This window comes from Myotis brandtii, unplaced genomic scaffold (assembly GCF_000412655.1).
Source record: "Myotis brandtii unplaced genomic scaffold, ASM41265v1 scaffold194, whole genome shotgun sequence".
Taxonomy (NCBI): domain Eukaryota; kingdom Metazoa; phylum Chordata; class Mammalia; order Chiroptera; family Vespertilionidae; genus Myotis; species Myotis brandtii.
The window spans coordinates 1362069-1380222 of record NW_005357232.1 but is presented as its reverse complement, the minus strand read 5'-3'; the positions used below and the strand labels follow the sequence as shown (position 1 = coordinate 1380222).

The 18154-nt window shown below is 38.3% G+C and overlaps 1 protein-coding gene across 2 annotated transcripts in view; it reads right to left on the bottom strand.

Annotated features, from left to right (window-relative positions):
* Positions 1 to 236: 236 nt before the first annotated feature.
* The window catches only part of BRMS1L (breast cancer metastasis-suppressor 1-like), a 39896-nt gene continuing 21978 nt past the window's right edge, over positions 237 to 18154 (bottom strand). The window contains exons 5-10 of one of the 2 annotated variants that reach the window (XM_014538603.1): positions 10227 to 10323; positions 8597 to 8680; positions 7844 to 7908; positions 6244 to 6283; positions 3216 to 3363; positions 237 to 1800 (exon numbers count right to left, since the gene is read on the bottom strand). In XM_014538603.1, the coding sequence (XP_014394089.1) occupies positions 1683 to 1800; positions 3216 to 3363; positions 6244 to 6283; positions 7844 to 7908; positions 8597 to 8680; positions 10227 to 10323 (552 nt within the window). In that variant the 3' untranslated portion in view covers positions 237 to 1682. The remainder of the gene's footprint in view (positions 1801 to 3215; positions 3364 to 6243; positions 6284 to 7843; positions 7909 to 8596; positions 8681 to 10226; positions 10324 to 18154) is intronic. The other variant, XM_005864971.2, reaches the window with a different exon arrangement.

Genomic DNA, 18154 nt, shown 5'->3' with positions numbered 1-18154 from the left:
ACAGTATGCTTTTTAAAAAAGTAAAACATACACATACACATATTTTAAAATTAAGTATAAATTAGCTATCTTATGTGTCTAAATATGCCCCAATAGAGGTCGAATTGTGCTTTAGGGAAGCAAAAACATTTGTTCAACACTCTGTATCTATTAATGTAAATTGGTTCAAATCCTTCTTAGAAGTAGATTATAAATAACAAAAGAACTTATACACAAGTAATTCAAGACACTACAAATGACACTCAAACACATCTTTTTATTATATACTAAATTTAAAAATACAAATCTTATTAAAAATGCTTATGAAACATTGTATACATAAGTACTGTCAAATACTATCAGATTACGACATTATGTACATTTGCCACAGTTAATTAGAAACAGAACAAAGTACATAACTTTACTGATAATGAATTTCAGATGTCAAATACTTTAACATTTGGCAACTATGAAGTAGTGATCCACACAGGAAGCTGTTTGCAGAGGTAAAATAGTAAGAAAACAAACGGAATAATGCAGCTATTCCTGCCCTAAGTGTTGATAAGTAGATCTCTTCCTCATCCTCTTAAGTCTCACTATAACAGACATTAAAGTGCACAAGACCACAGGAATACTTGATTTGGTTGTACCCTAATATACACTACAGCCACTGTGCTGCCACATTGAGGGTTTCGATTATTTGTACTGTTCCTGAGGTTTCAGAAGTTAATTTTGAATGTGGCTAAGAGAAGAGAGGCCAATACTTTCTAAATTGCACCAAGTGCCCTTAAAATATAGAATTTAGTAGAAGTATAGATAAAACTTCTAATTTGAGAATTCGAGGAAATTATCGCTGTCTATTTTGCCCTAGGAATAAAATTAGGATAAGGAACTACTTTTACCTCTGGAAAATGCTTACCAAAAATCTGTTTTGAAGATCAGAATGCACAGCAAGCACCACAATACTGTCAGTTACTGTCCACCACTTATGCTGCAGCATAAACACCTGCTCTCTAAAGGCTCACAAGAAATACACATAGAAGCATGTTATTACTTGACACTAATTTTACTAATTAACATTAAGTATCATTTGTAAAAATAGGTCACCACCATACAATCAAAGAAGAGGAGAAAGAAAGCTACTAGTCTACAAAAGTGCTCCTTTTAGCTGTCAAACCCAATAGCTTAATTTTGGGTAAAAAAGATTGTAAAGTAAGGCCATCAGTTCTAAACAAGCTGATAATGCCATATATACATACATAAATATGATTAATTTCAATCCTGATTAAACACTAATATACTAGTACAAACCATTTATAAGAAACGTTTTATGAGGCTTATTTACAAACACATAATGAGTGACAAAGATATGGAAAATTTTAAAAAATGCAGATAAAATTAGCCATTTAGCAACACAGTTCACTAAACACAGATTTGCATAAAAACATTTAATAAGAAACCCCTACCATATACACCTATTGGTCATTGGACCTAAAAGGCAAATAAACATAATGATCACAATTAAACATTTTTTCTCTTTTAGTAACATATCAGTATAAGGTCTACTTAGAATACCACCTACAAATACACAGTCTCTCATGATTCAGCGAGACTATTAAAGTCATTGAATACATTTTTACTCCCATGGCACATCACATTTGGTAACACTAATAAGGTAGATTTATATAACACTTAAATCATGATTATGAATGTTTAATTGAATATTTTCCTTTCTGTAGCTGTGAAATGTAAAGCTTAGATTTGCTTCCATCAGGCCTCTTAAACCAAACTTCATCATGGTTAATTGTTGTAATTACGGCACTAAAAAGGATTGGGGGGAAAAAAGGAATGAATGAATGAATCACAACATTCTTCCTCTACTCATTTCTGAGTACTAGCTATAAAATCGAAGTAACTGGACGACAAGAGTAGATTCAGGTACGCAATTGCCTTTTACCAGAATACTGACAATCATCTGGTCATGTTGTCAAAAATAGCACATCTAGCAACACCTAATAGATCATTTCCTTTCCTTTTCTAATACTTGGTAAGATTTATTATTGAATTATTAAATAAATATACATTGTCCCTACTCAATCCCCACCTTACCCCTCCACACCCCCCAAAAAACAGAGTGGAGCTAAAAACCACTACTTATATGATATTATACCTCCAACTCATCTCAGTCTTAGCTGTAGAAAATCTTTCAAATACTAATCCCTAATTCCCAGTGTCGAGCCTCTATGGTAATTATACAGATTTTTTGGACACTACTCATCTCAATATAGAAATATTTTTAAAAATAGATTTTTGTTTGTCTCCTCTGCTATTTCATCTTTTTAAACCACATTTATACTAAGTAATAGTAAACGTTTCCAAAGTAATAAGAGAAAGCCAAGAATCCAGGGGTATCATCTATAACCTAGTAATCAGCTTAATGAGCTTCTGAGAGAAGTTTCTATACATAATACTCCTGGTATCCTAAAAATTTAAAGATGAAATTACAATCCAACTAAAACCACTGTATTTGGAAAATGAACATTCTATACTAAATGCAAGTTGAATATTCTATACTTTACTTACCACTGAAATCTAGAAAGATATTTTCTAATGTTAATGGTTACTACTCTGAGAATTATATCTTTAACTACTGAAAGAATTAAAGCAGTAATTAGCATTAATATTTTTAAAGGTCACAACCAGATAAAACTTAGAAGGCTATATAAGTAATTATATAAACTTTATTTAAGCCTAGACAGATTAAGTATTTTAAAAGACTATTTTCAGTTTTCAAGTTATACTTTAATTACTGTTACTTTAAAAGTTTTCATGCATTTTCCAATCCTTTCCTACTTTAATTGATCCAAATTCTTCCTATCCAAAATACTGTCACACACCAAAAAGAAAAGGGAGGATTGATAGACCCACACACTGTGGAAGCACACTGTCAAATGCACAATTCTCTGATTTAAAGGTCATCTACTGTAATAATTAACAAATAGGATCTCTTACCTAGCTAAATAATTCCAAGATTTCCATTGTGCTAATGCTTGTGTTCATGAACTTACTATGCAACTTCGTTATATAAAGATTAACATGCTGTACACACATGCTAATCAAATGATATATTAAGAGAAAGAAAGGATCTACAGGCAACTAATTATGAATATACTATGGAGGCAGCAAATATTTATTAACAACAATATTGTAAACACTGAAATGATAAGGTGTTTTACCTTGTAGGACATTCATCTTTTTTGTCAATACATATTGTTTGTCCACGTATATACCATTCACCATCATAATACAATCTTCCCTCTTCAGATCTAGCACTGTGCAGATGTTTTTCAAGTTTCACAGGTGCTAAAGGGATCAGTTCAAAAACTGTTATATTAATAAGACACTGTCAGAACAAAAGTGCAGAACATTAAGAATTAACACCAATCCATGCATATACGGTATGTGAAAAAACACTAAAAATGTTTCTTATATAACAAACCTAAATCTAATAGAAATAAGAAAATTTAATTTCTTACTTTTTAAATGTAATTCACAAAATTTTCAATATAAGTACCAAACAAAGCTAAATAATGTACACTAAATCATCTATTAACTAGGCAAGTGCCAGAAGGAAAAGCAGGACACTATCAATTACTAAGGCCAATTTTAAATAGGAGTTAAAATATCAATTGCCATGTTTCTATTGAAAATTATATTTTTCATATTTTCTCCCCAGCAGCTGACAATTCCAAAGAAACAGAGTTTAATAGATATTCCAAGAGTTCCCAGGCCTTTGATCCTAAAAGGGAAATGTCCTAAGTAGAACTTCCTTTTTTTTTATGTCCTAGAAATGATTTGGCATTAATCAGGTAAACTCATGCAGAGAAAAAATGTTCTTTTTATAAAAGAACATTGTCAAGAGTACACTATGAAGCAGACACCTCTTTATCATTCAAATGTCACCACCTCAGAAAAGTCTTCTCCAACCACCCTAACTCCTCAGTTAATCTTCATCACAACGTTATATTTCCTTCATAGCAATTATTACAATTTGTCATTATCTTGTTAATTATATCTTTTCATATATATTATTCTTCCTCCCCCAACAAATTCCTGGGGGTCCTTCTCTTGTATCGTTGTATTCCCAGAGCCTCAAGTAGTGCCTGATATGCAGAAGGTGTTCAATAAGTATTCATTCACTCACTCATTCATTCGTTTGTTCGTTCATTCATTCAACAAAATGTTTTCTGAGCACTGTGACTGAAAGAAATATGATTCTGACCTTTGTGGAGCTTACAATCCTGTCAGGAGACAGATAAACATGTAAACAATAAATAAAAAATTACTAATTGTGGTAAGTGCCATGAAGAAAACAAACGGCACAATGCTACAGACAACAGAAATGGGGAGGAGACCTAAGCAATAGTATAGTAAGATCCTCAAAGGAATTCATGACTCAAAATGTAAACAACCTAGAGGTTTAGATAGTTACCCTGCCAGTTAATTTCTAAGGAAAGCATTTTAGTACAGTATTGCCACAATTTCATGACCTAATAATAAAGTTTAAAGATTAATCCTTGGGTTAAATATAAAATAGAATTTGAGCTCTAATAGATTACTAGAGGCCTGATGCATGAAGTTCGTGCAAGAGTAGGCCTTCCTTCCCCCCGCTGCCGGCACCTGGGACCCGGGCTTCCCTCTGGCTGCCAGCAGGCACCTGGGACCCGGGCTTCCCTCAAAGCCCCGGCTTCGTCCAGAAGGACGTCCAGAAGGACATCCGGTCTAATTAGCATATTATGCTTTTATTATTATAGATTTTATCTGTTGTAATGTACTTTTTAGTATTTAAAACATGTATTTTAAAAATCTAGCTTCACTGTTCTTAGAAGAATTAGAAATTTCATATGTAGTGAAAGAAGGCACGAAAGAAAGTTATCCTAGACAACAATGTCCATCACTACTTTGGCAGTGATTTTTCTTTTCAGTATTTTGTGTTTTATTAATATGACTTTAAATGTAAATGTGGTAAACAATGTACAATAACATAATAGCATTTTTTTTCCTTAACAACTTATTTTTCCCCTGGAGTTAAAAACACTGTTTCTTGGGGTATTGGTATGATATGCTGATTGCTGAATTTTTTATAATGTATCTATCACTAATTCATGTCCAGACTCTCCATAAGAAATATGTGAATCATTTTGTTATACACTCAAACATGTGAGGTAATCTGTATTTATTTGTGTGTGTGTGTGTGTGTGTGTGTGTGTGTGTGTGTGTGTGTGTGTTGTTGTTGTTGTTTTTTTTTTGAAAACATCTCTCCTGAAGGAATCTACAAAAGGCTAGCTATGATCAGGGCTTGTTGCAAAGTGACACTCTGGGATCCCCTTTCACAACCATGAGAATGTCCTCTGACTCATGTATGCTGAATCTCCTGCTTCCTGGGTGTCACATATTCCTCTATTTTCTCCTTTGCTCGGTAAAACATCCTGATTCAGAGAGCCAACTGGACTTAGATTTGAAAGTTGAAAATGAAGAGAAACTACTAGGCATTGCCTGAGTCCTAAGGAATCATAATAAAAACTGACAATTTAAACATTTCCCCGGGTGTAGACACAGGTGAGCTGGTTCTCTGCTCAGGGCCTCACAAGGCTGCACTGGAGGTGCTGGTCAGGGCTGGAGGCCCTGGGTCCTCTTCTAGGCACATGGTTGTGGTTGGAACTCATTTCTTGTGGTTGCTGGACTCAGACCTCAACTCGGCAGTGATTTTCAGACTTTTAAAGAAGTCAAAAAAGTATAATTGGATATAAATTTTACTAAGGTATAGCAGATGTGTAAATCTTAGTGGTGTGTAAATTTTTCTGATGGATTACACTGCTAGCACTCTAATTTCTCTCCCAGAAAATGCAGGTACAGAGGAACTGTTGCCCACAATTCCAGAAGATTCCCGTGGACTCTAAACACCTCCCTTATAGAATTATTTGGCCCATAAAAAAAAAAGACTAAATAAATACTTTTAAAATTACTGATCCACTATTATCAATAGTAATGTAGCTGAAACACTGAAAGAAGAAATACATTTCATTCAGAAATCTTGAAACTTTTATATGAGGCAAAGACTCCAGAGGATTCCTCATAATTTCAGGTATAGTGTGCACTGATGAAATGAAACCACTGACAGGGGAAGCTCTTTTGTATGTAGCTGACTTAACCCTGATTCAACAGTCTCCATAAAGATTTCTGAGCTCAGACTAAATGACTTACGTTCTGTCTTCACTCTGTGTGGACCCAGTGTAGCCATCGCCTAATTGAGAAAAAAAAAAGGAAGAAAGATGTTGTCTGAGTCCACAAAGTGTATTTTGGTATCTATTTAACATATACAGTGACTACTGATAGATAAGCTCAATAACAAGCACAGTGAAATATAATCTTCAGCTCTTCTAATAAGTTGTTAATGTCTAAGACCATAAAGAATATATATGAGCCCTGGCCAGGTAGCTCAGTTGGTTAGACCATGGTCCAATACGCCAAGGTTTGCAGGTTCGAATCCTGGTCAGGGCACATACAAGAATCAACCAATGAATGCATAATAAGTGGAACAACATATTGATGTCTCTCTCTCTAAAAATCAGTAAATAAAAAAAGTTTTAGCCCTGCTTGGTATGGCTCAGTTGTTTGGAGTGTGGTCACATGGCAGGTTTGATTCCTGGTCAGGGCACATACCCTGGTTGAGGGTTCAATCCCTCGTCAGGGTGCATGCAGGAGGCAACAATCAAAGTTTCTCTCTCACATCAATGTTTCTCTTTCTCTTTTTCGCTCTAAAAAAAATTTTTTTTAAGTTTTTAAATATATATATATGATCTTTTCTCTGGGAAGTATTATTAATACTTGAAATAATCTCTCATTTTCAACTAAAAAGTTTGTAAAAATAGAAAAATTATTAAGGAAAACAAAAGCTCCACTTTCAAACAAGCACAGAAAATCCTAGAATTCTTGAATCTCTGATGACAAAGTGCAAAACATATAATAAAGGTTAAAATTTTCATTTTCATTCATTCAATAAATATTTATTGAGTGCCTTCTGTGAGCCAGGACCAGGCTAAGAACTGGGCACAAAATGGTTATTTATTATTACTTTGGGGCAACCTAGATAAATGCTTTTCTGTACTTTTACATATATTATTAATGACATTACTAGAGGTCTAGTGCATGAAATTCGTGCACCGGGGGCCCTCAACCCAGCCTGCACCCTCTCCAATCTGAGACCCCTCGGGGGACATCCCTCTCACAATCTGGGACTGCTGGCTCCCAACCGCTTGCCTGCCTGCCTGCCTGCTTGACTGCCCCCTAACCACTCCCCTGCTGCCCCCAACTGCCCTCCCCTGCTGATCTAGTCGCCCCCAACTGCCCTCCCCTGCCGGCCTGGTCGCCCCTAACTGTCCTCCCCTGTCGGCCTGGTCCCCCGCAACTGCACTCCCCTGCTGGCCTGATTGCCCACAACTGCCCTCCCCTGCCAGCCATCTTGTGGCTGTAGGTGTCACCATCTTTGAGGGTGTGACAGTCAATTAGCATATTCCCTCCTTATTGGCTGTAGGCGCCACCATCTTCGTGACGGCATGAGGGTAATTAGCATATTCCCTCTTTATTAGATAGGATTACAAGAAAAAAACAAACTGAAGGAGTATTTCTCAAAATACTCCTTCAATTCACTGTTATCTGTATTAGTGTTAACTGCCTTAGAGAAACTGTGGTAAAGTAAAGTATATTTATAATAATCATATCTTAATGTACTAGTGAAAAACCACAGAATCTTAAAAAATAAACTATAAAAATATACTTGTATTCCATTGCTTGTTAATCATACCTTCCGAATTGTTGTCCAGTCTTCAAGAATATCAAGGTCTTGTAGCATATAAACTATATATGGACGTTGAAAAGTCAAGGACATTTTAACTATAAGAATTTCACATTGTGAATTATACTTTCAAACTGTTGTTTTTCAAAGAATAGAATAATAATTTCTGGATATAATCCCTTGGCATGCTGATTTCTGACTTCAATTATTCTTCAAAAACCTTAGTACCAGGATAAATATATTACAATACTTCAGATGTTATTAACCATATTCTCTCAATTCTACATATATCCTTGTCAGATATAGCACCAACCTAGTCACTGTTTTGAAATGGGGGAAAAGCCAGGGGAAAAGGGTAGGGTACCATAAGGAATGACAAGATTGCATGCACATATTAACTTAAAGACACTCCACGTTGAGAAACATTAAAAAAAGTTAAAAAGCACACAAGAATTATGTAATTGTGCTATATACTAAACAGCTATTTCACATCAAAGCTCCTGTGAACTAAAAAGCCATATTAACTTCTGAAGTTGAGATTATAACTAAATTTCTATTCCTCCCCTGTCCCTCTTAATCTAAATTACTAGTATATTCTTATGCCTTTAATCAGTTTTATAAATTATCTTTTGCTTATTACAGATCTTGCAAATAAAGGCAATGTATACTAATAAAAGTTATAAAGGTATGTACAGTGCAAATATATACATAAGGCAACAACCACAACAACAACAAAAACCCAAGAAATTCGGAAAAGGATATCTGAAACAACAACTGGCTTCTTTTTGTCAGGACTGAAAGGATCCTTCCTCTTTTTTCTTGACTGAAGCTCGTCATTCCACAGCTCTGGCAAGTAAATAAAAATTAAGTATTAGCTGATTCCTGGAGACCAAAGGAGGAAAAAGAGACTATAATTTCAAGGTTGCAAAATTTCATTGGCGGTTATGTATATGTGTGTAGATACGTGACTACGAGAATTTCATGAGCAGCTATATATTTATGAAGTTTTCTCTGCTTTTATTGAAGTAAAAATCAACTTGACACTTAATAACTAATAACTGGTCAACATATATCAGGCACTTTGTTAAATATACATGAATTGTCTCAACTAATCCTCAAAGCTACCTCTGAGGGAGGTATTCTCATTGCTTCAGTTTTACAGACAAACAGACCAATTAGAAAAGCTAAAGTGACTGTCACCCCTGGTCACCCTTGACTAGAGGTAATGGAGCAGTGGCATTAAGCTCAGCTTGTCTGACTCCACTATGTCTACTCTATACAAAGAAACAGAATTTGTAGAAAAATAAAATAATGCATATGCAAGAACTGTAGGACAACCCAGTAAGTAATCCATTTAGTGGAGAAAGCCTTTCCACAACACCCCTGAAAAAGCCAATTTCACATTGGACTGATTAGCAAGTTTTTCCTTCATCTGAGACACAAATCTGCCTCCTTGTAACTTCTACCCATTTGTCCTAGTTTGTGTGGTTAGAGGTTTTTATTCCTTCTTCCACATGACAATGTTTCAAAACTTAGAGGGAATATATATATACTACAGCTGCCTTCAAAGCCTACTCCCATTATCTTCCAATACTATTCTCATAAAATAATAATATTCTTGCCCTGGCCAGGTAGCTCAGTTGGTTAGAGTGTCATCCCAATATACCAAACTTGTGGGTTCGATTCCTGGTCAGGGCACATACAGAAGCAACCAATGATTGCATAAATAAGCAGAACCACAAAATCAATGTTTCTCTATCTGTGTTTCCCTTCCTCCCTTCCCCTCTCTCTCTCTAAAAAATATCAGTAAGTAAATTTATAAAAAAATTATATTCTTACTATTCTTATAGTATATTATTCTTATTCTTATAGTTCCTGTCAGACTTCTATTTTGTCCCTTTTAATGTGCTCCATTTTCTACATCTTTCTGAAGTCTAAGTTCATATCAAAGCAACAATCACAATCTTACTGATTGTTTAGAAGTTTCCCCTTCTCCCCTCTCACTAGAAGACTTCTTTTACATAACATTTATATTAGGAGAGGCAAGCCGCTACGGCTGCAAGGGCTGAGCTCCTTGCACGAATTTTGTGCATCGGGCCTCTAGTGCAGTGGTTCTCAACCTTCTGGCCCTTCAAATACAGTTCCTCATGTTGTGACCCAACCATAAAATTATTTTCGTTGCTACTTCATAACTGCAATGTTGCTACTGTTATGAATTGTAATGTAAATATCTTATATGCAGGATGGTCTTAGGCGACCCCTGTGAAAGGGTCGTTTGACCGCCAAAGGGGTCGCGACCCACAGGTTGAGAACCGCTGCTCTAGTGAGACATTATAAGTCAAAGGTTCAGTGTCACCTAAACTAAACATCACAGTCACATCATTCCCATTACCTGAGGTAATATCAATGCTGTGCCTGTCCTCTTCAAGCCTTCTGATCTTCTCCTCTAGCTCACTTTGGACTGTATCATATAACAAAAGCTTTTCACTCTAAAAAAAAAAAAGATTACACATTAGTAGAAAGGAAAATTTGGTCTATCTTAACTAAGAATACTAAATAACTTATTCTTAAAGTACTTTAACAAATGATGCTTTTGTTTGCTTTTTTATTCCAACTTAAGTATTTTAAAGATGAAAAGTCAAAATATGAAAGAAATAAAACCAGAAAATACAGAATCTAAATACAGATTTAACTACATGCAATTAAATTGCTTAAGGACATCTAAATTTGTATGTGATAATTAAAAAAGTTATTTACTTTATAAGAAACTCATAATAAGCTCCATGTCTCATCTTAAACATAAGCAGGTGCCACCTGTCACCATAATGGAGAACCTGTCCAATAAAGTATAACTTTATAAAATGGATCATATTTCCTCATTGGAACAGTAATTGGGCCTTTATTCCTCACTAATATCTCAGCATAATATTAAAATAGATTAATATACCACAAAGAGAAAGATTTAAGTACAAATTTTATAATAATTCAATTATAGTCAAAATCATAAAATTATAGACTAACTATATCCAAATCTTGCAACAAAACTATCTATGGAAGAATTGAGTGACTTGGTACAAGAGGCAAGGCTGTTTACTGGCAAATCAGACTAGAACCCAGGTCTACTAGTTCTAGTCCATTGTTGTTTTATATAGCACTGTACCCCTTATTTGAAAAGCCATAATGAACATATCTTTACATTCATTATATAAAGTACTTAAGACAGATTCCCAAGCCACTCACCACATGCTTATTGCTAGTAAGGATATTAGGCTATCTAATAAAAGAGAAACATGCAAACTGACTGTACCTTCGCTATGCCCAAGCCACGCCCACCAGTCAATCAGAGCGACTATATGCAAAGTAACCCAACCGAGATGGCGGCTGGAAGCCACGGAGCTGGAGCAAGCAGGAGGCTTGGTTGCCCCAGTGATGGAGGAAGCCAAGCTTCCAGCCTGCCCTGGCTGGCTGTGGCCTCCACTAAAGGCAACAAAGTTTCAAATTATAGAAGATAAATAAATCCCAGATACTTGCTTCCAGCCAGCCTCCACTGGGAGCTTGGGTGGCTGGGGGCCGTGGCCAGCTTGCAGCCATCAGCCCCTCACCCAGGCTGGCCAGGCACCCCAGCAGGACCCCCACCCTGATCCGGGACACCCTTCAGGGCAAATCAGCCAGCTCCCACCCATGCACCAGGCATATAATAATGGCCAGCCTGCAAACAGTCATCAGTCCCTCACCCAGGCTGGCCATACCTCATGGGGTGAGGGTCCCTGCTGCGGGTCTTGGCCAGCCTGCAAACAGCCATCAGCCCCTCACCCAGGCTGGCCAGGCACCCCAGTGGGGACCCCCACACTGAAGGGGCTGTGGCCAGCCTGCAAACAGTCATCAGTCCCTCACCCAGGCTGGCCATACCTCATGGGGTGAGGGTCCCTGCTGCGGGTCTTGGCCAGCCTGCAAACAGCCATCAGCCCCTCACCCAGGCTGGCCAGGCACCCCAGCAGGACCCCCCCACCCTGATCCGGGACACCCTTCAGGGCAAATCAGCCAGCTCCCACCCATGCACCAGGCATATAATAAAAGGGTAATATGCAAATTGACCCTAACAGCAAAATGACTGGGAATGACTGGTCACTATGACACACACTGACCACCAGGGGGCAGATGCTCAATGCAGGAGCTGCCCCCTGGTGGTCAGTGCGTTCCCACAGGGGGAGCTCTGCTCAGCCACAAGCCAGGCTGACGGCTGCCAGCACAGCAGTGATGGTGGGAGCCTTTCCCACCTCCTCAGCAGTGCTAAGGATGTCCGACTGCAGCTTAGGCCTGGTCCCCGCTCGCAAGTGGACATCCCCCAAGGGCTCCTGGGCTGCCAGAGGGATGTCTGACTGCCAGCTTAGGCCCGATCCCCCAGGGAGCGGGCCTAAGCCAGCAGGTGGACATCCCCCAAGGGGTCCCAGACTGCGAGAGGGCACAGGCCAGGCTGAGGGACCCCCCCGAGTGCACAAAGTTTTGTGCACTGGGCCTCTAGTTGGGATATAACTAGATGATTATTTTGTAGAAGCGATTGCAGTATAGTTGGCTATGATTTCTTGTGGAAGGCATAGGCCACACCCAGGTAGACAGCATTGCCAGTGTCAATCATAAAGTCCTAGCTTTCAAGTTTGAAATTTAGAGTCTACACACGTTTGAAGATTCTCCTGAGTGGTAGGGAAAAGATGACTTTTGTGAATTTGAGGCAAAGCAGGAGTTAGTAGGAAAGCAAAGCTGAAGATGACAAAAAACTAGATCTCATGAAAAATTCTCTCATGGCAGGCTACTCTCTGTTTACTTCCTTTTACTTGTTCCCCAGCCATTGGTAAAGTCTTATGAAATATTCCAGCCTCTTCTAAATTGTGCTACAAGAATTGGAAAATATTATGTCAGAGAAAAAGGGAGAGCAGACCCCACCACCGTGTATGTGACAGCTATAAATAGATCCAGATTCTCCAACTAAAGATGACTCTAACTATAGAGCTGAAGTGGTAGGGCTTTTGTTAAGACTATGAGAGTTTAACTGGTATGTTCTCTTCTTTCTCCTGATAAGTTTGCCCTTGGCCAAGCAGAAACTCTAAAATAAATCCACTAATCATTTTTTACAATGAAAAAAAAAAGTGACAATGCGACTGAAACGTTTGAAGCTTTGGAAGCATCTCTAAAGATATTATATGTGTGTTTTAAAGCTTATGATCCTATTCTCGTTCTTATTTCTTTATTCTTCCTTCCCTTACCCCGAACCCGGTAAGAGTATCAAAGAGCTTCCTTGAGGATAAAAGAAAGTCATAATAGAAAAGAAAGGGGCATCCAAACTCGAATTGCTTAGGTGCCCATAGAGACTTCTATGTTCAAAAGGTAATTTAGCTTTTAAAGGCACTACTTATATATTTGGCTTTAAGACCCCCACATGCCTGCAATCTTCACATATAGATTGAGTGAACCTGCTCCCTGAGCCCTTTCCGAGGCTGACACCTATGCTGTTTCTCATCAGGGCAGCTTCAAAGAGCGCAGGAACGTAGCTCCAAGTTTCCATTTTTGTACTGGTCTCAACCTGGCCCATGTTCAGAACCAGCTTCCTTTTGGCAGTTCCCTGACTTGGGCACTTCACGGGTTTCAGCTTCCTTCAGGACTCTCCAGTCCTGGGAGATTTTTGAAGGACTAGCATTACCAGAGAATGAAACATATTATAAGGCTATCATCATTTTTTTTTTAAATATACTGCACTGCAATAAAAAGATAAACAGAACGGCCTTGGCTGGTATGGCTCAGTTGCTTGGGCACCGTCCACTGCACTAAAAGGTTGCTGGTTCAAGTCCCAATCAGGACAGGTGCCTGGGTTGCGGGCCCCATCCCCTGTAGAGGGTGTGCAGGAGGCAGCCAATTGATTTTGCATTCTCTCTTCTCCATTCCTCTCACTCTAAAAAAAATCAATAAACTATAACACTGCTGTGTTTATTTAAGAGAGAAAAAGATAAGCAGAATAGAATTTAAAAGCTCAAAGGGCCCTAACCGGTTTGGCTCAGTGTCAACCTGCGGACTCAAGGGCCCCAGATTCGATTCCGGTCAAGGGCATATACCTTGGTTGTGGGCACATACCCAGTAGGGAGTGTGCAGGAGGCAGCTGATCGATGTTTCTCTTTCATCGATGTTTCTAACTCTCTATCCCTCTCCCTTCCTCTCTGTAAAAAAATCAATAAAATATATTTTTTAAAAAAAAAGCTCAGAGAACAGCCCTAGCCAGTGTGGCTCAGTGGATAGACTGTCAAGGGCATCTAGGGTTTGATCGCCGGTCAAGGGCATCTACCTGGGTTGCAGGTTTGATCAAGGCCCCAACTGGGAGCTCATATGGGAGGCAACTAACTGACATATCTCTCTCACATCCATGTTTCTCTCTCTCTTTCTCTCTCCCTCTATCCCCCTCTCCCTTCCACTCTCTCTAAAAATCAATGGGAAAACATCCTCCAGTGAGGATTAACAAAAAAACAAAAACAGAAGCTCAGAACAGACCCTAATTCAGGGAAATTTTAGTATATGATTAAGGTGACTTTTCAAATCATCTGGAAATCTGATAATAAATAACAACAGAAATGAGTTCAACTATATACAGAAAAAGCTCAGGAGTCTATGTCTCACATTATACATGAAAATAAATGGACTACAGAGTTAAATTTACAAAATGAAATCTAAAAGAACTAAATGAAAGATAGTGACTCTTTATTTGATGTTGGGATAAAGGAAGCCTTTCAAAACACAAAAGTTAGGAGAAACCATAAAGGAAAAGACTAATACATTTAATCACATAAAAATCAAATATAAAAGCAAATGAAAGTAAAATGGCAATAAAAAACTAACATGATTAAGGCTCAATAACCATAAGATGGCATTATACAAGCATGGCTAACTCAGCAAGACAACATAAATACTACCCATCCCCACTGCCAAAAGAGGCCAAAATGAGAGAGAAAAAAAACACAAATGGAAATTAAAATGTGCACTATGTGATATTATTTTTCTCTTAGCAAAGTTTTATTTTCAATTATAACCCACAATGTTGACTGATACTAGTATACAAACTGATCCAATTACTTGGGATAGCAATTTAAAAACAAGTATTAAGGGGCTTAATGATTGTATCCTTTGATCTAATAATTACACTTTGAGATTCCATCCTAAGGAAATAACAATCTCAAACAAAGTTGTATGTAAAAGGATGCTAATGATGGCATACTTGCAGTGCAAAAATTAGGAAAAAATAAAATCCAATGAGAGTATTGGCTACATGAATTATTGATATCCATATTATTGCTCTGCAGACACTAAAAATTCAGAATTCAAAAAGCAGGGAGAGACTTCTAGGGTAACATTACAAATGAACACATATCACAAACGGTCTCTTCCCTAAGACCTAATGAAACGTACAAAATAAATCAACAAACACCTGCAGTTATCAAACAAAGGATGGGCACAATTGCATTGCCATGATCTCTGAATATGGTAACTAAACTAAGATAGAACCCCAAGGTATGTACTACATACACTATACGCAAGTGTGCTCTTTGTAAAGAAAAAAATGTGAGTAAGGAGCAATTATTTGGAAAAGTCTAAGTACTTTCTACTTTAAATCTTAAAAGAAATGAAGTGGAATCTGGATAGGTAGTCCAGGGGAAAATACATTCAAGCCTGGAAAGCAGAAGGCCCTTCTTATCACATTATGCTCATAACTGAAAGTTGAATAACATTCTTAAAAGGAGCAAATACTTCTAGCAGCTGGTAAACTCTGAAGGATGGAGCAGGATGGAGTGGGAGCACAGGGGACCAAAGGCTGGAAGAACTGCTCCCTGGAGGGAGGACACCAGAAGAAAATGGCACTCATGGATTATCTAATGCATTCAATCACATGGAAAATGGCATTAGAAAACCTTCACAGATCTACTGGAGTCTCTGGGAAGAATTGATAAATACAGAGAAAACTAACAAACAAAATAAATTAAACCATTATTAATTCCAAGGTTTAAAAAAATAGTTGTACATGTCCAGCTGGTGTGGTTCAGTGGTTGAGCATCAACCTATGAACCAGGAGGTCACGGTTCAATTCCAGGTCAGGGCATGTGCCCGGTTGTGGGCTCAATCCCCAGTGGGGGATGTGCAGGAGGCAGCTGATCAATGATTCTGTCATCATTGATGTTTCTCTCTCTCTCTCTCCCTTCCTCTCTGAAATCAATAAAAATTTATTTTTAGAAAGACAGATTAAAATAGATTTATTATAAATCAAATCATATGCTATTTATAAGTAATACACCTAAAATAGATGGCCAGAGAAATGTTGTTGTGAAAAAAGGATAGACAAACCTTCCCTCAGGCAAATGCCAGGCCAAATACAAATAGGGTAGCTGTTTTAATTATCAGACAAAATAGTCTTTAAAGAAAAATAATTGTTACAGAGAAAGCAGAAGGATAAAATGTAACATTTATTAACAGATATAAAAAATTCTAAAAATGTATGATTCTGATAATATAACATGTACTAGTATATATACATATATAACATATATAAAAAACTGATAGAAATAAAAGGAGAAATTACAATAGCATCAAAAAGAATAAAATACTTAATTAACTAAAGAAAGAACTGTACACTGTAAACTATAAAACAATAATGAAAGAAATTAAAGAAAACATATAAATGAAAAGATATCCCTTGTACACAGATTGGAAGACTTAATATTGTTACAATGTTCATATTACCTAAAGTGATTTATAAATTCAATGCAATCTCTATCAAAATCCCACCCAGCCAGTGTGGTTCAGTGGTTGAGTGTCGACCTATGAACCAGAAGGTCATGGTTCAATTCCAGGTCAGGGCACACACGTGGGTTGTGGACTTGATCCCTAGTGTGAGGCGTGCAGGAGGCAGCCAATTGATGATTCTCTCTCATCATTGATGTTTCTTTATCTCTCGCTCTCCCTCTCCCTTCCTCTCTGAAATCAATAAAATATATATATATTTTAAAAATCCCAATGGCATTTAAGAAAAAAATCCTAAAATTCATATGGAACCACAAAGGACCCCCGAATACTAAAACGATCTTAAGAAAAAGGAAAAGAGAAGAACCAAGATGGTGGCATAGGTAAACACCTGTACTTGCTGCCTCTCACAACTACATCAAAACTACAACTAAAAGACAAAACATCAATCATCCAAAACCACTGGATGAGTGGAAGTTCTACACTGGCTGAGTGGAAGTTCTACAACCAGAAGGAAAGAAAAAAGTGCATTGAGACTGGTAGGAGTTGCGGAGGTGTGGAGGCACGCACGAAATGGGCTGGCAACTGGGTGTGCTGTTGTTTTTTTTCAATCAGGAGGGAGATACAAGCTCCCGCTTGCTCTGAACTCCAGTTCCGGGTGAGACTCTGGGGACCCAGACTCATACAGGGAAAAACTAGACTGTCTGGCATCGGGCCAGAACACAAGGTGGCTTTCTCTCAGAGGTACTCACAGCAATCACTGTTCCTGCATGGGGGTGCGGAACGCGGAGACATGGGGACCTCTCTGATGCAGGGCTGACTGGCAGCCATTGCTGTTTGCTCCACCCTGGTGATTCCCAGAGACCCCGCACCACCCAATTTACAACCCCACCCAAGCTGTGCACAGCGGCTTTTGCATATGAATGGCCTGTCCTTTCACAGCATAAAAACTAACAAACTACGGCTGGGTCAGAGAGCTCCAAAGCTTTCAAAAGAAGGCCCAAGGCTCAGCAGCAGCAGCCTGCCTTGCTTCACAGCTGGGCCTCATCTGGGCACTTTCAAACCCCAAACAAAGAGGAGGAATCTGAAGATCTCTCTGTAGCTTCTGCTGGGTGGCCTCAGGCAGTGGTTGACTTTGCATTTCCTTGGAGATCCAAGAGCCAGTGTACCCAGTGGTCAGTGTGAGACCATACAGATTACAACTTTTCACGTCCATAAGAGATACACTCAAGGGGCAGTCTCAGTAAGCACCAAAGCCCCACTGAAGCAAGTCCTGCCCCATAAGGGTATCTCCAGCACAGCAGTTCTTCCATTGTAGGCACAGCCGGTCTTCACAACCAATTGGCCTGGGGGTCATTCCTCCCAGTGATACCAACAGCAATCAAGGCTTAACTACAATAGGACTGTGCACCCAGCCCACAAACGAGTGCACCAAGAGTGTCTACCTCAGGTTATTGGGGAGGCTGAGCCACTGGGCCCTATAGGACACCTACCACACAAGGCCACTCTATCAACACAGGGAAGCAGTCAAAATGCGGAGACAAAAAA